Source organism: Microtus pennsylvanicus, chromosome 1 (genome assembly GCF_037038515.1).
Source record: "Microtus pennsylvanicus isolate mMicPen1 chromosome 1, mMicPen1.hap1, whole genome shotgun sequence".
NCBI lineage: Eukaryota > Metazoa > Chordata > Mammalia > Rodentia > Cricetidae > Microtus > Microtus pennsylvanicus.
Window position 1 is genome coordinate 157,699,975 of NC_134579.1, and position 24,006 is coordinate 157,723,980.

A 24,006-nucleotide genomic window follows, 5' to 3' on the forward strand; every position below is an offset into this window, starting at 1 on the left:
TAATAATAAACCGTCAAACACAAATGTAACTAGCAACTCATTGTAGAAGCTTGCATGTTATAGACTGTAAGCAAACCCGTTGCTTAGCTCAGAGCTCCTGGAAGTTTTGCAAGGACAGGAAGGCCCCTGAGAATGGCTTTCTGGAGAAAAAGGCACAGTCACTTAAAGGTTCAAATCCTGTGAAGTAAGGATACAATATTTTGTCAATAATTAAAATGCTGAAAGTACATTTATAAGATTTTTTTTTTCAGTAGCAACAGTTGTTCATTGTAACTTTCTCCTAAACTTTGACCCCCAGAAGGTTAGCATTCAGGAAGCTCAGCTGCTGTCTAACAAACTTAATTAATCAAAAAGTCATTTCCGAGCTGTAACTATGAGAAAAAGGGCTTCGAGTGTCCTAGCAAGCCTACAAGTTAATCAAAATGCTAATGCAGTACAAATTAAAGTTGTGATTAACATTTCACAGTAGCTGCTTAAGTGCATTGATCACACAAATGGGTTAAGCATTACTCATTTCCTAAAGCCCCAACCGGGGAAAAGGGTTGTTATGTGGGTGTGAGGAGAGGAACTGAGGATAGAAGGATCCTTTACGACAGCACCACACTGTCAATAAATCATCCCTGAGCTTCCATATGAAAGCCTACAGGCAGTTATGCCAGAGGAAACAGCCTTCCAAATTATATTACATTCCCTGAAGGGAGAGGGCTTGCAAATTCACAGGAGTAAATAAAGGTGTCTAACACCACAAAACATACATATTTGTGTTAGTTTTGGAAGTGCTAAGCCCATGGGCTCTGCTCCATCCCTAGCAAGGATGATGCTTTGTTTTAGGTGATTTTGGTCATTGTACTGAAGAATTAAGACGAAACTCTGACTATCTGGACTGAATGCCCACTGTAGTGTAAATATTTCCATGTGGAAGAATGGATCATTAAGGATTAAGTTCATGTAGTATAATTTGCTTTAAATTCTTAGACAGTAGCAAGATTTCACAAGGCTTCTATGGAAAAAAAGGGGTCTTTAGCCGCCTGGCCAAGAAAAGAGCCTAAATTAGACCCCACCCAGGTCACTTATGAGATTGATAAGGTCACATAAAAATGTTTATAGTAAATGGACTATATGTGTTGGTAGACAATTCAAAATTTTGTAGCCGAAAATCCTTTAGGTCGTGGGAAAACTTAAACACACACAAATACACCACACACACACACACACACACACACACACACACACACACACACACACACACCTTTCCTTTCTACCATCTTCTATTAAGAAATTAGAAAGAAAAAAAAACAAAATATTTGTTTTATTTGTTCATGATGTCATTTTTCCAGTCAGTGATGCTACAGCTATTAGAGGTTCCCAATATACTTTAGCTCTGAAACCCTCCCATAGTGTTAGCGCTCCTTGACACAGACCAGAATAACAGACATGTTGTTTACAAATAATCTACTTGTCTTTCTTTTATCAAAATGACCTCGAGAGATCTGAAACATACTGTGCTACCTACTTTAAGGAAATCTCTAATTTGTCTAATTAGAAGCATTTAACATTTGAAAGGATTTAACTAAGAATACAGTAGATTCACCTAACATTTGCAATATCAAAACATTCTTACAAGTATTGGATTAAGGATTACACCAAGTACTTCGTATTTAAGCTTGGTAATACCTCGACTACTTTTACTGCTAATTGTACTTGGCTCTAAACGACTAAACCCCACTCATTCAGATGATTGTGACATTTTTCAATGCATTCCCACCCATTAAGCCCATGCTAGTGAGCACCAGGTAAACACACTCACTTTCCTCTATGGTATTTGATTCTTTGGAAATCAAGTATTTTTACAGGTAACCCCCACAACAGGAATGAATCATTTACTAATAAAATCTAGACCCAGCACATTTATAGTTATACTATACTTTCATTCAAAAGACTGTTTTTTTCCTTATTTTTTCCTTTTGTGGCACTGAAAGTAACTCAGATATTTTATTCTCTCCTCTTCTCATACTCTAACATATGGACACATACTTTCAGAAGCACATGTATTGTTTATCCATCAGCATATTTAGCAGCAGTGAAGTTGGGGATGTAGCACAGTGAGTAGTGAACTGGCTACAATATACCACAGGTTCTAAGTTTGATCCACTGCAATCTCTAACAATGGCTAAGTGCAGGCACATAAGCCTGTAATGCAATCTTCGCCACTCCTAAAATGGAAGCTAGAGAATCAGGACTTCAGGCTAACACGTGAACTAAGACAGTTAGAGACCCATCTCATTAGGCTAGATCAGACCCTACAGCAGATCAAGAAAAGAAAAAAAATTAGAAAAAAATAGATTGAAGATGAAATACCAATTATTAGGAATGGGTTGCTTCCTTTAGAATCATTGTCCAAAGCACAGACCCCCCAATGAAACTACTTCAAGTGGTCAAAGTTACTATCATCAGTAACGGCTGCATTGCTGTCATGAACCTTATGAATGTGATACATTAACAGGGCAAACCATCTCTGTTGTGGTATTCTTGGCAAAATCCTGAACATGAATGCAATCACAAGGAAGTACTCATCTGGCAAGTTTACATTGTGGGGCATTACAAAATCATTGCTAAGATAGCCAAGAACACTAAACAGATGTTAACAAATAAAATTTTGAATTCTGGACTGAAACTGGATCCTTTGGCTGAATATGGAAAAGGAAAGTTTTACTGAAGTTGGTTATGCAAGATAAATTTTGTGCATGATATTTAGATGATGACAATAATGGTACTCAATTTATTTGCAAGAACAGAATGTACTTCTGCACCTTTCATGCAAGCCTTCCTGACCCCAGTGTTCATTAACTGTCTTTGAGGAAAGGATGAAAAAAAAACCCATAGCAAACACAAATGAGTATCCAGGGCCACAGCTGAAAACCCAGAACTTTAACTCTGTAAAGTGTGACTAATGAGGTATGGTAAATCATCTTCCTAGAGAGGCAGATCATGTGTTAGCTATGAAAATGTATACAAAGCACTGGTGTGTTAAAGGCTTATTTCCCTCTGAATTTCTGATACCCCGTGCTTACCCTATTTTATATGGTAACACTTTTGAATAATAAAAATGTGTGTTACATGCTTTTAATTCCAGGAGATAGGTAGAGGCAGAGAGGTGGAGAGGCAGAGGCGGATGGATCTTTGTGAGTTTAAGGCCAGCCTAATCTACATAGTCTGCCCCAAGATGCCCAGGGCTTCATGGAGAGACCCTGTCTCAAGACAATAAAAACAACAAAAACCAAAAACAAAGAACAATAAAAATGTCAGAGTTTCTTTATAAAACATGCAAGCATTTTAGAAGAGCAGAAAGCAGAAAATAAAAAGCATACTAAACCTGCCACCCAGATACAGGTACTGTAAAAATCTCTCAGTGAAATCATCTTAGAATTTTTCTTAGATGTAGGTAATCTTCACATAAATATTATATTATAAATATGTAATATTATACATATAATATTATAAATATATAAATATTATAAATATAATAATATATAAATATTAAATTATATATAAATAAGATAAATACATATAATTTATCAATAGAACAGTTACAAATTATAATTAATTTAAGAGGTCCTGATTAGTTTTGAACCTTTACCATTTTAAAGAATGTCCTTGTACTGACATCTTCAGATAGACTTAATATACCTGTAAAAAGACTTTTAAAAATTACATATTTTGTGACAGGAATGTTAAAAAATGTAAAATGTAGAAAGTCAAGATCTCTCATAATTCAATCTTGTCAGTGTACATCCTTCATCAAAACCTAATTCCCTGTGGTTTCCCCCAGTCAAGGGCAGCTTCTTTCTTGCAGCTGTGCTGGAAAACCCTGAATCATCTTCAGTTTTACCTGCCTGCTAAAAATTCTTGTCCATTCACCCTGCTCTTTAAAAAAGTTATTCAAGGACCATTTAGGATCAAACCAGTTCTCATCTACCACACCTATTTTATTCCTTGTCTCACTCTAGAGCATTCAAGGTATGGAAACCTCATTGATAGGGTTTTAAACTCTAATGTTCATGAGGATATAAAAAACTGGTAGAGTACTCTTCATTTAAATTACATCGCAGCAAGGGTCGATTTCCTTTATATATTTCAATAAAACAACACTGCAACAAACACTTTGTATTGATTACAAAAGGAGATAAATGGGTCTAGGTGACATTTATTACTTTGGATATCAAAACATTTACAAGATATAAAACAGGGGTACAGCTTTCACTATTTTTTTGTGGGTTTAGAAAGTAACTATTTTTTATAAAAATTATGTTAACATGAGAGTACTACTTTTATCTTCAAGTGAGTTATTGAATATTTGAGAATACTGATAGGTATTACTAATATCATAATGAACCAATGTCCCAATGCTTTCCCTCTTTAAAGTGAAGTCTAAAATCCACATTTAGTTTAGCTCTTCTCAGCATAGGATACTACTTTCTCCATAATCTCGACTTCTGCCTCTTTCTGTGCTATTTCTATCCATCTCTTTTCAATGTTTTTCAATAGTCATTTTGATTTTCTAAGTAAACCAGGTGGCTTCCTACAGGAAAGCTTCGGTAACTGCTTCTCTGTGGAGAATATACCCAGGACTCTATGACTTCACCTTCCCCACTCAATTTTAGAGACAGAGTTTCACTAGGTAGCCAGGATAGAGTCCACTTTCTGTATAGCTCAGGCTGGCTGCAAACTCAAGATTCTCCTGTCTCTGCTAATGAAGTGCTGGGATTATAAATGAGTGCCATGACACTTGCCTTGATTTATATATATTTTTTACTATTAGCCTTTGACATCTTGAGTCATTAAAATATGGATACTTCTTTTTTATTACTATATACTCTTTGCATATAATGTTCCGGGCATACACTTCTCTTTCAATACATTCTGGTTAAATGTGACTGAACTGGTTTTAGTTGTTAGTTTTTTTTGAGACATGGTTTCTCTGTATAACAGCCCTGACTGTCCTGGAACTTGCTTTGTAGTGTAGACAGGCTGGCATCAAAGAGTGCTAAGATTAAAGGCATGTGCTACCATGATTGGCTGTAACTGGTTTTATAAGATAACAATATTTGTTTTTCCTTAGAAAGGTATTGATTTGACTCACCGGGTATTTCTCAACAATGCTAGAATAAAATAGTCTTATATGTAATAAGATATCAGAAAGGCTGTCATACCTGACATACTCTGAGAGCTTGGTCTAAGACCGTTTTGGTATCAGTGTCATAATCTGGGCAGGGCAGCATGGCTCGGCTGAGATGTGCCTGAAGCAGGAGATGCGCCTTGGTGTGAGGACTGTCAAACGAGTGAGGATTTAATTCAATGGGAAGACATTTGGCCAATTCGCTGTTCGTGTGGTCCTCATTGTGTCTTACTGGCAAGTCTGTGTATTCTTCTGCATCCTGTAAAACAAAATAAATTTCAACTTAATGATCAAAATCACAATAATTAATGTACTTCTCAGTGATATTGTGATCTGACAACTGAACCCAGGGCATTGCACATGCCAGGCAAGCACTGTACCTCTTGATTAATACACTAGTTTTGATTAATACCCTTTACTTGATGATGTTTAAAACATGATTTATAAAAACCACAAATAGCCATATCCCTTCAAGCCTTATTTAACTTAATACTATCATTAATACATAACCAAAAATAATAATATATATTTGAAATCCATGAAGACTCACTTGTTTTTAAAAAGTAAAAAAAAAAAATCAGAGGATCTACTAGGTGCTATGTTATTATGAGCGTGGGGCCACACCAGTGAATGAGAACCTGTGTTCCCACTAGGGAAAACAGACAGTTCCGTAAAGTGTAATGAACGCTATGCTATGCTAAGAACAGAGCACTACGGAATATTTCAGTTTGGACAACCTACTTCTTTATGTATTTTTTATGAAAAGTGAGGCATTTGATCTTTCAAGAGGGGGACAAACAAAGCAGTGCTGGAAGAAAAATCAGGAATGGTACTAGTGAGGAGAGCAAAGGACATAGAACAGGATCATCAACTAAAAACTCATCATCAAATTACTGTGCACTAATTGCTAATTTATTAATGATTATTTTAGAAACTTCTATAGGTATTTATGACTGACATGACAGAGACAAAAGCCTAAAAGTAGGTAGCCTGTTCCATTAAAAGCAGATTTGTCTACTTACTTAAAATATTTTTGTGACTAGAAAAATCTTATTTTTTCAAATATGTAGTTGAGATTCAGTCTACTGTTGCCGATATGAAAGTTCAACTCCATCTGTGGCATCAGGGATGGGTTAATGTTACAAATGGTTTCATAACATTTGGTTAATATGGAAAGAACAAAGCAGTGACTCTCAAGGTACTGGCCATGGAACACTTGATATTTAGGAACCAAGCTAGGTGAGCCTTACCTAGCTTACAGTATAGAGACTTTCCAAGATGTATTCTAGAAAAGCACAATCCAAGCAGACAAGGAGATGAAGTTGTAAATCCACAGAGATGAGGGTAGCTAGAGTTTATGCATTAGTACCAGAGAAAATAGACACCAAGGGTGAGGAAATGGAGAAAGTGTGCACACGAGCTCTAGAAATCACAAGGAACTCCTCTTTGAGTCTCCATCCAAATATTGTCTAGACGACCTTCTCACAGTTTGGAGAACAGCTGTGCAGTACCAGTGAAAATAATTTTATGGTTTGGGTTCACTACAACCTGAGGAACTGTATTAAAGGGTCACAGCATCAGGAAGCCTGATAATAACTGATTTAGAGAATGTATATTAGAAAATTACCTAAAGTTGGGAGAAAAAAATCATTAAAAAACATAATTTTAAAAAGCTAATTAACCCAATTGAAAAATGGGGTACTGATCTGAACAGAGAATTCTCAACAGAAGAAATTCAAATGGCCAAAAGACACTTAAGGTCATGCTCAACTGACTCCTTAGCCATCAGAGAAATGCAAATCAAAACAACTTTGAGATACCATCTTACACATGTCAGAATAACTAAAATCAAAACCACCAATGATAGCCTTTGCTGGAGAGGTTGTAGAGTAAAGGGTACACTCATCCATTGCTGGTGGGAATGCAAACTTGTGCAACCACTTTGGAAATCAGTGTGGCGGTTTCTCAGGAAATTCGGGATCAACCTACCTCAGGACCCAGCAATACCACTTCTGGGAATATACCCAAGAGATGCCCTATCATACTACAAAAGCATTTGTTTAACTATGTTCATACCAGCATTATTTGTAATAGCCAGATCCTGGAAACAACCTAGATGCCCCTCAATGGAAGAATGGATAAAGAAAGTGTGGAATATATACGCATTAGAGTACTACTCAGCGGTAAAAAAAACAATGACATTTTGAATTTTGCATGCAAATGGATGGAAATAGAGAACAGTATCCTGAGTGAGGTAACCCAGACCCAAAAAGATGAATATGGTATGTACTCACTCATTAGTGGATTCTAGCCATAAATAAAGGACATCGAGCCTATAAATCATGATCCTAGAGAAGCTAAATAGGAAGGTTACCCCACCCAAAAAAACCCACAAGTAGTTATCCTCCTGGATATTGGAAGTATACAAGATTTCTAGGCAAAAATTGAGAGCTTGGGGGTGAGGGTGGGATGGGGGTAAGGAGAGATGGGGAGAGAGAAGTGAGAAGGGGAGGATGGGGAGACTTTGGGAGAATGGGACAGTTGGGATGGAGGAGTGGATATTTTTCAAATATGTAGTTGAGATTCAGTCTACTGTTGCCGATATGAAAGTTCAACTCCATCTGTGGCATCAGGGATGGGTTAATGTTACAAATGGTTTCATAACATTTGGTTAAAAAAGGGATTCTAAACACAAAAGAACATGGCTTCTTGGTAGCAGCATTTTCTTGGTTGGGCTCTGTTGGCTAGAGGCAAGCAGAGGTCCAGCTACTTTAAGAAGCCTCCTGAGTCAGCATTAGCAGCAAAAACCATGTGGCTCTTTTAAGAGACACTGCTACCAAACACTTATATCGAGCTTATGAGCAGCTGGCAATACCTCCACCATTAAGCTAGACCCTCAGGAAGCCAAAGAAATAAATAGAACTAGTAGCTTTAATAGTGGCCATGCCTGCTTAGCAGATTAAACTCTCATGTTATCAGAAAAAAGATCTAGATGAAAAAAAAACTAAATGGTTTACAGTGTGTTTAAAATATACATAGCTTGGGAGAAAAAAACTATACAGACAGTCATCAAAAAAGAAATATATAGTTTTAAAATAATTAAGTCCTTAAAAGGGGAGTAAAGTAATATAAAAAATGTCATGTAAAAATGGAAAATACAAAGAGAGTCTGGATACTGTATGCCATTGTGTTGCTTTTGAAATTTTTTTGACAGTTGAGGAAGGAGCAACAGCTGCTGCTAAAAGACATTTGATTATAAATGCTACTGGATTAATCCATCATATATGTTTCGAAAATGCCTTGACTTCCAAATTTAAGTCAAAATATATGTTACTTTGGAGATTATGTTTTTGTTTCCACAAGAAATAAGGATTCATTCCAGGTTAAGAAAAATCAGGTTTGATCAAGGAAGACCCCCTGAAAAATTTCTAATGGAAACAGATGATCCAATATCCCAGACTGCCTCTGTTATAGTTTACCTGAGTTCTATATCCACAACAGCTTCAAGGTGATTGGCTAAGATGATCCAGCCTCACAGAATACTCCAGGCAGGACTTGACCATAATCCTAAATTTTCTCTGGGTCCCCATAAGATTAAGTGCCCCCAATCAGCAGGAAGTAGCCTAGAAAACTATGCTCACATTCCAAATATGGATTATGGACGTTTGTCTTTGTTTAGGAAGTTTGGTTATAAATTATTATTGGTCATAGTCAGTCCTTTTCTAAAGAAGAAAGGGAGCATGATAATAATAGAAAAAGGGTAGGTTATTATGATGGGAAAAAGATAGATTATTAAATCTACTTTAATCTAAAAAATAACTGATAGTCTTACATATTTTACATGGATATAGATTTTAGTTTATTGATACAAATTTAAAGTTAATTTTGTTATGCAATATGGGTATTTCTACTCTTGTTTAAGGCATTGTGTTTATACAACTCAATTAAAAATGAAATGTATAGTTAAGAAAGACAGATTAATAGTCATCTATAATTGTCATAATTATAGTTATGTTTTTCTAGGTATACAAAGATATTTCAGATAGGCAATCTTTAAACACTTCAAAGACCTACAGAATATGGTATTTAAAATGTTTTAATAACTTAGACTTTTTAAGATAGTAAGACACATCTACTCTTGGAAGCACCAACCAACTACACAGAAGATGGTGGGTATGGAAGAAAACTCCATATGGAGTTTATTTTCATTGTGGCCAAAGTTAGCCACGGGGCAAGAAAATGCCCTTGCCTTGACTGCTGACAACATGCTGTCCAAATGGGACAAGCAGGACACAAATGAAAGGACTGCAGAACTTTGCTTAGACAAGGTAGGACAGCCATTCAGAAAGTCCTGCCTCACAGATAATTCTGCCAGACATGCTAGCCCTATAGGCTGAAGATGGATACTCCAATGATGCAGAGGAATTTTATGTGACCGTCCAGGCAGTCCTATGTCCCTGTCATTAGTACCTAACTTTCCATCTTTCTGAGTTTTTGATGTAGTTGAAGACTAGATAGCTATAATTATAGTTTTCCTTAGTTATAATAGAAAGTAAACTAGATATAAACTCGCCAAGATAAGCTAGATAATTATTTTCTTGAATTTTGTCAAATACAAATGGGTTGGATATTGTTACTATAATTCTTACTTAATAACTGCTTTTGTTATATATATTTTTACTATATTAGGTAAAAACTTTCCTTTTCATTAGACAAAAAGGTGGAAATTCTTGTATACTGCCAAGATTTGTCACTTGAATTAGCTTAATAACATGGTGATTGGCCAGTAGCCAGTCAGGAAGTACAGGTCCGGCAAGAAGACTAGGAAAATTTTGGGAAGAGGAAGGGTGGAGTCAGGAGTCACCAGCAAGATGAGAATGCTAGGAAAGGTACAAAGCCACATGGTTAAGCATAGATAAGAATTATTGATTAATTTAAGCATAAGAGCTAGTTAGTAATAAACCTGAGCTAGCAGACAAACATTATAATTAATATAAGTCTCCTGTGTGGTAATTTGGGAATCAGCTGCGGAATGGGGCAGGACAGAAACTCACATCTAACTATAGCTCCTCTCCCAAAAAACTTTAAAAAAAAACCAACAAGAAGATCAAAGATGATGCATATAAAGTATATATTTATGCCCCAAAATATAATTTCTAGAAACAAACATTTTAGATTACATATTAAAATCTAAAGGACACCAAAAATCATGTTAATTATAAATGGGTTAAATAACCATAATCAAAGTCAAAGATTACCTGAATAACAATGAATCAACTACATCTGGCCTATATATAACATAAAGAAACGGGTAATACTGAAACAAAAGGAAAGATAAAAAAGATATGCCATGGTAATAGCAGTTGTAACAGGATAGTGGCAATTTTAATTTCAGAGACAGAAGAATTGTAGCGTAAGGACAAAGCATAAAGAAGACCATGAGTTCTTTGAAGGTCTGGGAGAATATTGTGATGAATTCATCTGGCCCTAAGTTTTTACCAGTTAGATTTCTAAATACCACTTCTATTTCACTATGGCTATTGACCTGTTTAAACTGTTTATTTCTTCTTTGTCTCACTTTGGTGAGTCAAATATTATAGATCCTAAGTGCCAGAGGCATTAGATGATTCCAAAGAAACACCATTCTTACAGACTCAACAGGGCTTTTTGATGTACATATGAACTCAAAGAGCCTGTGACAGTAGGCATAACACCTGCAAAAATCTAAGCCAGACAAATAGCCCCACATAGAGAAGAGGAAGTGGGGTCAAAATATCACCTCTAAGATGCTAATGGCAACTGACAGTTGCTGGGAGAGACAAAATCAGATTTCTCCAGTGGACTGACACAGGTCTATCAAGTACACTTCAGGGAAAGCCTAATGTTTAGGAGTAGCTGACCAACACAAATGGATTCCATGGCTGCTGTGTGCTTTTTAAATATTTTTATATTTTTGTTGTTGTTATTTGAAAGAGGCAAAGGAAAAAGCATGTAATTGGGTGGAAGGTAGGGAAGATCTGGTAGAACTTGGAAGAGGGAAAATATAATCAAAATATATTTCATGAAAACATTAAAAATAAAAAGTTCATTTTATAGTGGTAACAGAATCAACCACAAAAATGCTTTAAGAATGTGAGATACTTCTTATCCAATTAAGTTCTAAATTTATAAAAAAAGTTGGTAGAGTATAAAAAACTGGGATTATAAATTAGTCTGACACTTTATATGGATTTGTGGATTGAAATCACTCCATATTAAGTGTTAGACACAATTTATAATCCCTGCTCTTTTTCGGTGAGCTGGGAGGTCATAACAAGAGAGTCACTGGGAAACCTGTGTTCAGATAATCTGGAATATGTAACAAATCAAAGCAAAGCAAAGCAAAGCAAAGCAAAGCAAAGCAAACCAAACCAAACCAAACCAAACCGAAACAACACCACCACCACCAAAAGCAGGGAAGTTTGCTCAGTGTTTTAATACCTCTCTATTCAGCATTATTACAAAGGTCCAGCCAGTGACATCAGGCAATAAAAAGGCATGATGATTGAAAGGAAGAACCAAAACTGTCTTGATTTGATCATCAATGTAGAAAGCTTGACAGACGGCCAACATAATCATCTAGAACTATCAAATGAATTTGGATATGCAGAACTAAAATTTTGGAAACTGCAACATTCAATGGTATAAATCATGAGGATTACCTAAAGATGAATCTACCAAATACACAAAATCCATATAATTCAAACTATGTAATGCTTCTAAAAAAAAGTTCAACAAAATGTAACTAAAGGGATGGGCATCCCTTGGTTGTCTCACTCAAACTGACTTACTGGCCTAAAATAGTTCCAACAAAAACGACAGAAATTCTTTCCTTTTTTCTTTTGGTAGAAATTCACAAGTTGGTGCCATAATTCATAAGGAAATCCAGAGGAGCTAGAAAAGCAGAAACTCAGAAAAAGGACATCAAAGCAGAAAAGCTGTCACTACACGACTTTAAGACTTGTTATATAGTGGGTATTGTGGTTTATGCCTGTAAGATCAATACCAGGAGGCTCAGGCAGGAGGACTGTTATGAGTTCCAGGTCAGCCTGTGCAATATAGCTCTAGTGCTGTTCTGGAACTATGTGTCTGCCTATGTCTCTGGAGTGCTGGGATTAAAAGAATGTGGGACCTCACCTGGCTTAAAAAATGGTTTCTATGATTTATATGCAACAGGAATTTTAAATGGTGTTACCATATAATGCAGGGACAATACCCCAACCAAATATCATATGCTACCAAATAAAATCCCTAGTACCAGGAATGGGGTTATATCTTGTTGAGCTGTCAGCCAATGGGTCACAGAGAACCTCCCCCACAACATTACAGTCTATTTCCAAGGATACTGGTTACTATCCACAGTTAGATGGTTAGCAATTACTATCGCTGAAAACATCACATACTAAGGCCAGCCTCACATAACTGTTTTTTTTTTTGTTTTGTTTTTTGAGACAGGGTTTCTCTGTGGCTTTGGAGCCTGTCCTGGAACTAGCTCTGTAGACCAGGCTGGTCTCGAACTCACAGAGATCCACCTGCCTCTGCCTCCCGAGTGCTGGGATTAAAGGCGTGTGCCACCATCGCCCGGCTAATTTTTCTGTTAAAAAGTTTTAAGAATTATTTCATGTAAAGAGGTGCAATATTGCTATCTTAGGAAAATAAAACCTAAAATGTTTAAAATTTGTGTAACTGACAAACCAAGTATTAAAAGGAGTGATGAAAATCTTGATCAGAATACAAAATGTTATAATCTCTTTGGAACAGTCTTATATTCACTGAAACTCAGAAACACACCTGTCACATGACTCAGTCACCTCATTTTTACAATGTACCCAATATACAGCTACACAAAGTTTGTATGCAGAAACTGACATCATTAACATTGACAGGTGAAGAGCTAAACATCTGTGTTCTACATAGATGCAAATTTTTGCTACTCAATGAAAAGAATTAACTATCAATACTTTCCACAACACAAGTTAAGTCACACAGAATTATGCTACACGAAAACTCTTAGTAAATACAAACTAATCTATAGTAACAGCATACTGATGACCGCTAGCACTGAAGAGCTGGAGAGGCTAATGTTCACATACATGTGAGTAAGATAACATTTGTTTTGAAATTGTGGACTTCTGCTTATAAAACATGACAGAATGACGAAACAGTATCCACAGGTTTTATTTCTTGGAATTCAATATTGTAATAAAATCCAAGTATTCTACTAACTATGTGTCAATACATACTATGTACTCAACTATCCAGATATAGTATTTATGTGGTCCTTGGATTTCCCACAGGGCAGGGAACCCTGATTGCTCTTCGGGCTGACGAGGGAGGGGGACTTAATTGGGGGAGGGAAGGCGGTGGCAGGGAGGAGGCAGAAATCTTTAATAAATAAATAAATAAAATAAAAATTTTCATTTTCTATTAAAATAAAAAATTATATTTATGTGTGTGTCTTTGTGAGTACCAAAATATGGGAGGAATGATTGTAGTGTTAGATCCTAATGAAAAAGATTAGAGTATTGATAGGAATAGTCCTACTTAAAAACCTTGAGTAAAATGAATTAATCTAAAAAAGCAACTGTTGAACACCTACTTCATGTCACTGCCAGCTTCTGGATAAAGAAGCCTCCCAGTAGTGCCTAAAGAATCAACTGCAGGCATACATGGAAGACTGAAATGTGAAGGGAGAAGTGAAGAGAGTTCAGAGAACACTGTCCTCTAATGGGGAGGAAAATGGTGAGGCTAAGAGAGTGAAAAATATGTGTAAAGTTAGTTTTAATTAATATAACTAATTATATTAATTGCTAAGTAACTTGAATATTATGTTATATTCCTTTAATAATTTGAACAAATGTCAAATTTCTTTTCAAGTTTTGTTTTGTAAGTTGTTGCACAACATTGGCTTTTGGCTTCCTTATGTAAGAAGTATATATCAGCAGTTAATATGCTGCCTCTAATTTAATCTTCATTTTCTTTATGAAAGCCATTTCTGTTCTCTTGTTTTTGGAAGCCACCTGTCAATAAGGAAAGACCAACTACACATTTGTCTTAGTTAGGTTTTCTATTGCTGTGATAAAATGCCATGTGTGGTTTATTTAGCCTACACTTCCATTTCACTGCTTATCATCAAAGAAGTCAGGACAGAAACCTGGAGCCAAGAGCTGATGCAAAGGCTATAGAGAAATTCTGCTTACTGGCTTGCTCAATATGATTTCCTCAGCCTGCTTTCACATAGAACCCAGGACTCTCAGCCCAGGATGGCACTACCCACAACAAGCTGTCCCTCCTACATCAATAACTAATTAAGAAAATGCAAACATCCTGATCTTATGGAGGTATTTTCTCAGTTGAGGTTCTCTCCTCTCAAATGACTGTAGCTTGTGTCAAGCCGACACCAAACTTTCCAGCACAATACTGTTTGTAACAGTTAAATTTTAGAACAGACGCACTGTCACCCACAGGCTGACCTATCATCTTTTTCCATCCGGATCTTTATCAGCAAGCCCACTTCATATTCCCTGTCTTGACAACTGGTATAAGGGAAAACAAACAAACAAACAAACAAGTCAACGGCAGATAAGGAAGAATTTGGCTCAGAAATCCAGGTGCTTTTTTCCATTCTAGGATATTAAAATCATATTAGGAAAACAACTTATACAGATGAATAGTTACTGGAACTGTAGTATCAAGCGCTGCTATTGAGAGAAGAGTGCTGAAGAAGATGGGATGTGTTAGAAACTTTCCCAGAGGAGACTCTGCTCTAGGCTTGTGACAATTTGCAGGAGAGAAAGAGAAACTATCTGCATTCAATGAGAATAGAAGGCAAAAAGCAAATAACAATAAAATAAAATTTAAAAAAGGTAGTTAAAGATGGTATGAGTTTGTGCCTCCAGGAGAAGGGAGATGATAATGGGTTTAATAGAAGAGAAGGTAGGAAACAGGGAGCAGCACTGTCTGTCAAACACACAAACCCTACTGACAGAGATGGCAGCAATCCAGGCAGTTAGGTGTAAGGTTGGAAAGGACGATACATCAGATTAAGGCCTGTACAACAAGATAAACGTGTACTGACATCTCAGATTTTTCAAAACCATTATTACTTCTCATCTTTTACTGAAAAGAAAAATGTGGTTACTCTTTTATCATTGAAAACCAAACTGGATCTCTAGGTTTTGAGTATGAGGAATATGAGACATAGAAATTATTTAGAAAGATCAATTAAAAAACAGAAAATTATAATCGGACTGAAATGCTAATTAACAGTATTTTTAATTAATATTGTTAATTGTCCAAATAATTATTTAGATTATGACATAGATTCATATAAACAATAATGCAAACACAATTTACTTATAAACATATATAGCTTCTTCCTCTGTGATGGGGGAACTCTTCTATAACAGGCTTTGATTTACCAGTTCTGAACATGCAGACATCTTTCTGAAGTGACTGTCATTCTGATATTCAAAGGAAGATTTTGTTGTTGCTGCTTAGTGAAATGATCGCACTTACAGAACAATCTGGACCAGATTTCATCCTGGAGCCCAGGCTGCGTGTGAGAGCTTGTGGAGATCTTGCCTCGGCCTCTCCTGGGTTGTAATTAGAGTTGATAGCTTCAAGGTCAAGCTAGGCTCACATTTTTGCTTTTTGTTTTTCTTTTTAAAACAATCTTATTTTACATTCCCAGTTCCCTCTCCCTCCTATTCTGCTCTCTCCACCTTCTCCCAACCCCAACCCCCATCCACTCCTCAGAGAGGGTCAAGTCTGCCACAACATTTGAGGCAGAACCAAGTCCCCGCCCCATCTAGGCCGAGCAAGTTGTCCCTTCACAGGGAATTCATGCAGTGGGGATGAATACTGGCTTCACTGCTAGCGGCCTCACAAACAGCCAAGACTCACATTTTGTAAAATTAGGATATGCGAGTGAGCTAACTGCCTCATTTGGTATTAAAGAAATAAAGATATGCTCAAATGCCAGCCAAGAAACTCCTGCTGTTGAAATGAGATGATGTGTATCTGAGCAGCCATGAGTACACACATGCCTTACTGTGCTTCAGGCTCGAGAAGTTATTCTGGTAACTTTGGCTTTTCGGGTTTTACTTCCCAATCTCAGAATCCCAACTCCATGTAAGATGTGACACCAGTGTTCTCTCAACTGTGCCAATTCTTCCTGAATGGCCCGACTTAGTCTTTAATCCCTTCTTCTCCAGGCTTGTGAATGTGCTCATTGCCAGGAGTATCGGTATCAGAAGAGTCTGAGAACAGCTGAGTACATTTCAGGTTGGGAAAATCTTGTGCAGTGCAGCCACCCCAGTTGTACACAGGGCGAGACGACTGTTAGTGCAGGCTATCCAAAGGCGGCAATCGTGTACACAGAGCACCATGGTAAGACCTCTCATCAGTACAGAAAGCAATCTTTCTGAACTAAAAAGATGATTTCTTTCCGAAATTTATATATACGCTAATTAATAAAATTATAAGTATTTAAATAAATACATTAGTAAGGTGTTAGTGTTTTGGAATATTTTTTTTTACCAAGTGTATATTTAAAATGTGTTATTGCTGCACAGTGGTAAACAAAAGCAAATGGAATGATGTAGGCTGTAGGAGTTTTAGACCACAGATAAACACAAAAAGGGGGGAATATTTCATGAGAAAATAATCTTTAAAGACAACATTACCACTGTGCTTCAAACATAAGTTACGGCTACATGTACGTTTGCTAACAGCACAGGGCCAAAGTACCTTGTCCACCTGGTATATTAGGTAAAACGTGTCTCTCGATTTTCAGTTTGACACAGATTTCACTTTTCACCAAAATAGTTATTTGGCTTAAAAATATTTATAGAACATAAAATTAACAGCAATTTCTGCACTTATCTACAGTAAAAAAGGCTTCATCATCTAAAGCTGTTATTTCCTTTGTTGATTTTTCAAGGTTGGGGCAGCACCTGGGCTTGAAACTAGAATATCTACCAGGAGCCCAAACTCCAAAGATCTTTTCTTTTCTGTTCAATGTTTAAATTAAGTGGAATTCAAAGAATGTGGTAAGTAATTCATTGTCTTAACGCTACACAACTCAGCAGGGTGGATGGTATGGTATTGGGCAGTTGAGGGATGAGTGACCAGGAAATTGATATAGAAGGTAGATCTTCAGCTCTGCTGTTTAAAAACTATGATTCTTTCAGAGACCTACTGTACCCTTGAAGCCCAAATTCTTACCTTAACTTGGGGCTTGGTATGAGAATTCAATGTGACAGTAAAAACTTTCTGCAAGTGCGAGGTATTATAATAATGACTTTGATCTCCATATATGATATCACACATGATGTGAAGTGACTTAGGAGTCAATTATTTGAGTTTTGTTCTATAATTTTCAGGTATGTATATTTGTTTATAAATATGTAGATATATTTTATCATCTCAGATCAACTTCCTTTTCCTGCTGAACTATCTTGTTGGTCACTCAAATAATCACAGAATTGTAATGTCATTCAGTCACAGAAAACATTGGTTCTTTCAAAGAAAATAATTTCCTGTTACAAGGGATAGTTAAAGGATATTTGGAAATTGTATCCTCTTAAAGTATAATTTGATATTGTGGGCTTTCGTCTCTGATCCCAAGCAGGTCCTCTTTTAAATACATTATAGTTCACTGTTAATAAAGGTACTTGTGTGGGTGACAAGGTAACACACTTTTCTGGGCACCTCAGTGGAACTAACTGAAGATACCATGTAGACAGGAAAAATGAAAGAACCATTTATCTTCACATATTCAGAAAAGTCACGTAATTTGGAAATCTTACATGGTTTCCTAATCAATACTCAAATGGCATGATCCACACAAATGAAAAGTTGTTACTGATTTTTAGATCGCTGAGTAAAAGTATTACTGGCTTCTTGCTGCTGTTGCTGGTAGATTGATAATGGACCTCAGAGGTCGAGTTAAAACGCAGGCTGAAGACAACTGCTATTTAATCCACTACTGCTCTGCCAGACCCTGCTGAGAAAAGCCATGCACACTTGCTTGTTGGATTCCCTTTCACAATTTTCTAAGCTCTTTAGCATGTGACATGCTTGCTTCACCACTTTGCTCACCTCCTATGTCCCCACAAGTGTTTTATTACGATGGATGTTTTAGAAAACTCACAAAAGGAATTTCTAAAAAACTCAATTTAGATTGGTTAGAAAAGCAACAATCCCAGGATCAGCAGAACTAGGAAAATAATCAAAATTCCTGGTTAAAAACAAACAGCCCAACAAAAACTCTTTCTAGACACTTCTTCAGCAGGACATATAGAATTATTTATCTCCAAATTACTCCTCTAATTTTAAACAAGTTGTATAATTTCCTGTGTGTGATCATTGACTGTAAGGAAGGTTCATTTTCTTATCTACATCGTGTAGGTAATTAAAGGAAATTGAATGTGGGTAGTGAAGCTTTTATGTAACAGGGATTGAAGCTGAATGGAGGGCAGCAAGGTCAGTGGAGTCCATTATATTTTTATGTGAGAGGCTGGTTGTTAGCCCTGGCCTTGTTTATTTAGAGCAGGCTGGACAGACTACTAACTACAAATCTGTGTCTCTGATTTGCTCAGCTGTCTTTGAATAAAGACATCTTCCACTGCAAATGCTAAATGACAGTGATTGACAACCTGTGATGAACTCTGCTTCCAACCCCCTGCTACTGTTTTTAGATTAAAAAAGAAAGAAAAACCAGAATGAAGAAATGTCTTTCATAATTACAAATGGTTCCTGCTGTTCTTTCAATACTTTTCAATTTGCCCCTGTTCATTACAAACCTCAATCTGTTCTATAGCTCCCTCTTACACATAACATAAAAATTTAAAAATGCAAGGATGCTGTTACATCTTGTTTCTGAATATCTATACTGGTTTTCAGTCTATAGGAAATATACATTCCTACACAATGTTTCTTTCTATGATGCCACACAACTTGCTTTTCTACTACAACAACCTGGTAGGTCTGCCCTGAATGAGAGCTTCTAGCTATTAGTAGACATGGGCTCTGGCACTTTTATTTGATTTGTAAATCTCACATGGACTGTGGCCATTAAAAATCTAATGCTTAAACACTTGTAACGTCATTAAGGTCTTTTCTTTATTAGCAAATGTATGTTTGAGTAACACACATTTTCCCTCCCAGCTTCAGTAGTAATATGTGTGCTTTACTTCGGCAGACAGAGCTGGAATGGGCAGCTGCTTGTTCTTCTGTAAACCTTCAGTAGCAGTAAGCTAGTTCTTTTCCATCACTGCACAGACTCTGCCTGCACTCGCTACACTGCAGAGAGAAGGGCACTTGCACAGTGGGACGGCAGTCTAATCAACGAGGACTACAGCGTTATGCTATAACCTAATCTCTGTCATGGGAAAAGGAAAACTTAAAAAGTTAATGAGTTCTAGACTTTAAGTAGCACTTGATTAATTTGTAACATTCTGAGGTGTTAAAACAAACCAAAATTAGTTTTCTCACATTCCAGCGCTGTCTTATGGCCACTGAAGCTTTAGAAAAGCATTTCAGTAAATTTCCCTGATAGAGACCCTAATTGTTTGCCTTCAGAAGTACTAAATTAATTGGGTAGTAGGTATTTTATAATACCATTTGCAAAGTAAGCTCATATTTACCAAGCCAGAAAGGAGATAATATGCCTTCTGGCATCTTTGCCTGTTACTTCAGATGATCTTTTATTCAGTTGCTAATAAATTAAAACAGTAATATAAATATTTTCATATATTATCAAATAGATTATATTAATTCAACACAATTTGTACTTTTATTAGGAAAATATAGTCAAATTGAATAAGTCACACACTACACTACTAGATGCATACTGTAGAGCTGTGGAGCTTCTAAAATACAAGACATCAAAGCAGACTTACATAGCATTTATAGTGATCACAAAACTCAGGGCAAAGTAGTACACAAGGGATGAACCTCATATTTCAGTTTCAAGGAAAAAGCAAAAGAACCCTATGTTACAAAAGATTACAAAATAACAAAATTAATAAAAAGATTTAGTTACTTAAATAACTTATTTCACTTTAATAAAGCATCAAGATAACAAAGATGTAAAATATAAACATTGATGACTATAATCATGATTTCTCATAAGTTCTACATGTGTCTTTTCAGGTTTATCTAAAAACATGTGTCTGATTTGTATCAATGTCTTAAAACTTATAGACAGATGTCTAGCTGCCAGGCAATTTAGGGCATAAAATCATTTGCCAAAAATAAATATGAATAAGAAATAACATCATACTGTCTCCACCGTAAGAAGGACCACCTGGTTGACAGCTGGATTTTTAAGGGATCTTACAATAGTGGGCAACATCAGTCCTGTTGTACTTAAAATAATTTCAGTGGGAGGAATTCCATCAGAAACTTCTATTCCCCAGGATTTATAGCTAAGTCCTTAAAAAATTGCTCTTTGATGAAACTTGAAAAAAATTTCTCAGTTTTCAGGGATAAAATAAAAAAATGCCATATAGCTTAATAATGTTTTGATATTTCCTTTTTAAGAAAGAAAAATCTTGAAGTTTAAAACATAACAAAAGATATTGAGATTAAGAGCAATATAGGGTAATTAAATAACCTTAAAACACATAAAACAACCCATCTATAAATGTGAAATAAATTATTTTATCACCCTCCCTCTGCTCTGACAACTTTAAATATTTATTAGTAGCGACCTTTTCTTTCTGTTTCTCTCTCTTTTTTTTCTTTTGAGTCATGGTCTAATGTGGTATAGGCTTGGGTATAAAACCTGGACGGCTTTGAACTCCAGATCTTACTTCTGCCTCCTAAGTGTTGGGATTTGAGGTGTGTACTATCGTGTCTGGCAGAGGTGTCTTTCCTTATAAATTGTATTTCTATAGACTATGAGAATATAGCAAACATAACATAAACAAGAACATTAAAAAAAATTAAGGTGAATGATACTAAGGGATATCAGTAAAGTATTTCTAATTTGTTAAATAATTTAAGAGTATTTTTGTTTTAGGAGTTAAAAATATATTAACAAGTTAGGTAAATATAAAAGTGAAATATCAACATAAGCGAAACATATGAGAAGTATTTCAAGGCAATACTTAAAAGAACTACCAAATAAGTGGAACAAATACTGTGCCACAAATGAAACAAGAGCCACCGAGGTCCAGTTAAGAAGATACAGAGGCAAGGTAGACGAAGGGATGTTAGAAACCATCTAGGTGGGACTCAAAAGGGGAGGCACGAGACAGGCGGAGCATATACACTGTGTTTAAGGGTGACAGAGTCTAGATGCATACTGAAGAGCTGTGGAGGACAGAAACAGTGCTTTGAAAGATTAGGATATGAGTCCTATACATTAAAATAAGAAACAGGAAGATCTTGTGAGATATTCTGTTTGGATGCAGGCTAATGAGAAACCAGACAAGACTTGAAGAATAAATTCCCACAAAAGGGAGAAATTTCAGAAAGAAAACTTAAGAAGGAAGAAATGAATGAAGCTGGTAATTGGCTTGGTATGGGAAGCTGTGGAAAAGGAAGGAGGAAGCAACCCTCTTGGAAATACAAACAACTAACCTGCAAAGGACTGTCACGCAGCAGCAGAGACTTTCAGCCTTCTGGGCACCGAGTCTCACAGAAGGATGATGGGGGAGGTAGCAAACAGAACTGTGCAGGTGTAGGTGAACAGAGATATCAAGTTTGGTGTATGTCATGAGACTTGCCTATCTAGAGGCAGTATTTAAACTGTAGTAACTATGGTGTAATTTTAGAATGCAAGCAGTCTAGAAACAAGTTTGGAGCATGACACAGGAAGAGGCAGAGCCAGTGACAATGTGGAAGAAAAAGAAATGGCTATGATTTGTAAGTACAATTTCCAGAGAGAAAATATCAAAGTAAGCACGGTTGTCAAAATGTTATAAAATGGGAGAATGTGTACAAAAAAAAATACAAAAACCCCACTATATTACCGGTCCTGAGAAGGGTGCTGTGATCCTCTGAAGAATCTGGACCACAATAGTTCAGAACACAGGAGGATCACAAAAGGATGGAAAAGTTGGAACAGCTGAGGTCTCCCCCTCTCTTCAGTCCTTGCTCCCATTTTCCCTCACTCCCTCTCTGACTGGCAGTGAATGGAAGAAAGGAAGAGAGTAATTGAAGGAGGATGGGAGAACCAAATAAAGAGGTTTCCCCCCATATTAGAGGGTTAATGACAAATGGTTAGAAAACATTTATTCCTATATTTAAAATCATTTGAAGTCTTTAAGAAACGACACCAAGAGAATTATCAAGAAAATTACTTCCACAACATACTTAAGGGGGAAAAACAGCTGGGTTCTCATAAGCCAGTGTCTGAGCACCTAGGTAATATATCTTACGAACACATCATTTTCCTGTCTCCTCTTCAGTTGATGGACTGACTTGGGTTGTTTCCAACTGGGAAAAATACCTGCTATAAACATTTGTGTAAAAGTTTGGGCCCGAAAATCCAGCAGTTCTTGTGGGTGTATATCTATGAGTGAAGTTGGGGTGCTATGTGATAACTACTTAATATTTTGAAGAACAGCTGACCATTTTAAAAAAATAAATTGACAATTTACATTCCAAACAGTAATGCTTGGGAGTTGTAATCTCGATATTCTCCCCAACACTATTTATGGTATGTCCTTTTGGCCACACCACTGTATTACAGTATGGAATACACTGCATTATGGGTTTGGTTTGCATTTTCACTATTAATAATGATGTTTACATCCTTGTTCTGCTCTTACTGGACAATTGGAGAAAATATCTATTCAGATCTCTTGTTAATTTTTTAATTGAATAACTTATCTTTTACATTGAGATTATTTGTTTTACTTATTTTAGATAAAATTCCTTTTACACATAGATATAATACATAATTTTAACTCTAGATTCCATATATGAGAAAAGATGTGTATAAATGTTTTCTTGAAATTTTCTTACTATAATGATTTCTAGTTGCATGGATTAAAAGTATTCTAAAAACAGGTAAGTAATTTGCAAATACATTCTTGGTATCCAGCCCAAAGTGATGAATATTTATGTCTGCATCACTCTTTAAGAAGACCTCTCACTGGTGAGATGGCCTATGTGTGGGACAACAGTAAAGGCCCCTGTCTCCATGTCTGGCGATCCCTAAGGCCCACATGGCATAGGAAGCAAACTCAACTCCCAGAAGTTGTCCTGTGACTTCTACATGGTAACATGGCACATGTGCCCCATCCCCCATTCCTCACTACACACAGACACACACTCATAGTCATCACTCCCATTCCTGTTTTGATTATTGCCACTATGAAAGTGTTGGGTTTTATTAAATGTTGTCCCAGTTTCCTGAGTGATCAAATGATTGCTCTTTGTTGCATTAATATTCTTAGTTAATTCACTAGGTTTTTAGATATTAAGTCAACCTTGTATTCACTGGTAGATCATACTTGATTAGGGCAGACCATCTTTTCATGATGATTCTGGCTTTAATTTGCTGAGGGTTTTCACATCTGTATTCACAAGACATACTAATCTACATTTCTGGGGAAAGATTTATTTGGTTTTGGTATTAGGGTACTTCTAGTGTCATAAAAAATATGTTCAGAATTGTCTTTTCCTCTCATATTTTTCAAAGATGTGGTGGATGAAAAATTTTTGAATATTTGACATGATTCACCAATTTCTGAGGCTTCCTCTTTCCTAATAAAAAGCTTTTTAAAGATTTAATTCAATCTCCTTGCCTGGGTTACATCTATTGAAATATT

At 36.2% G+C, this 24,006-nt stretch overlaps 1 protein-coding gene across 2 annotated transcripts in view; it reads right to left on the reverse strand.

The window, feature by feature from the left end:
• Ascc3 (activating signal cointegrator 1 complex subunit 3) overlaps positions 1-24,006 on the reverse strand; it is a 293,022-nt gene that overhangs the window by 21,074 nt on the left and 247,942 nt on the right. For both annotated transcript variants that reach the window (XM_075944106.1, XM_075944115.1), the window contains exon 37: positions 5,211-5,435. In XM_075944106.1, the coding sequence (XP_075800221.1) occupies positions 5,211-5,435 (225 nt within the window). The remainder of the gene's footprint in view (positions 1-5,210; positions 5,436-24,006) is intronic.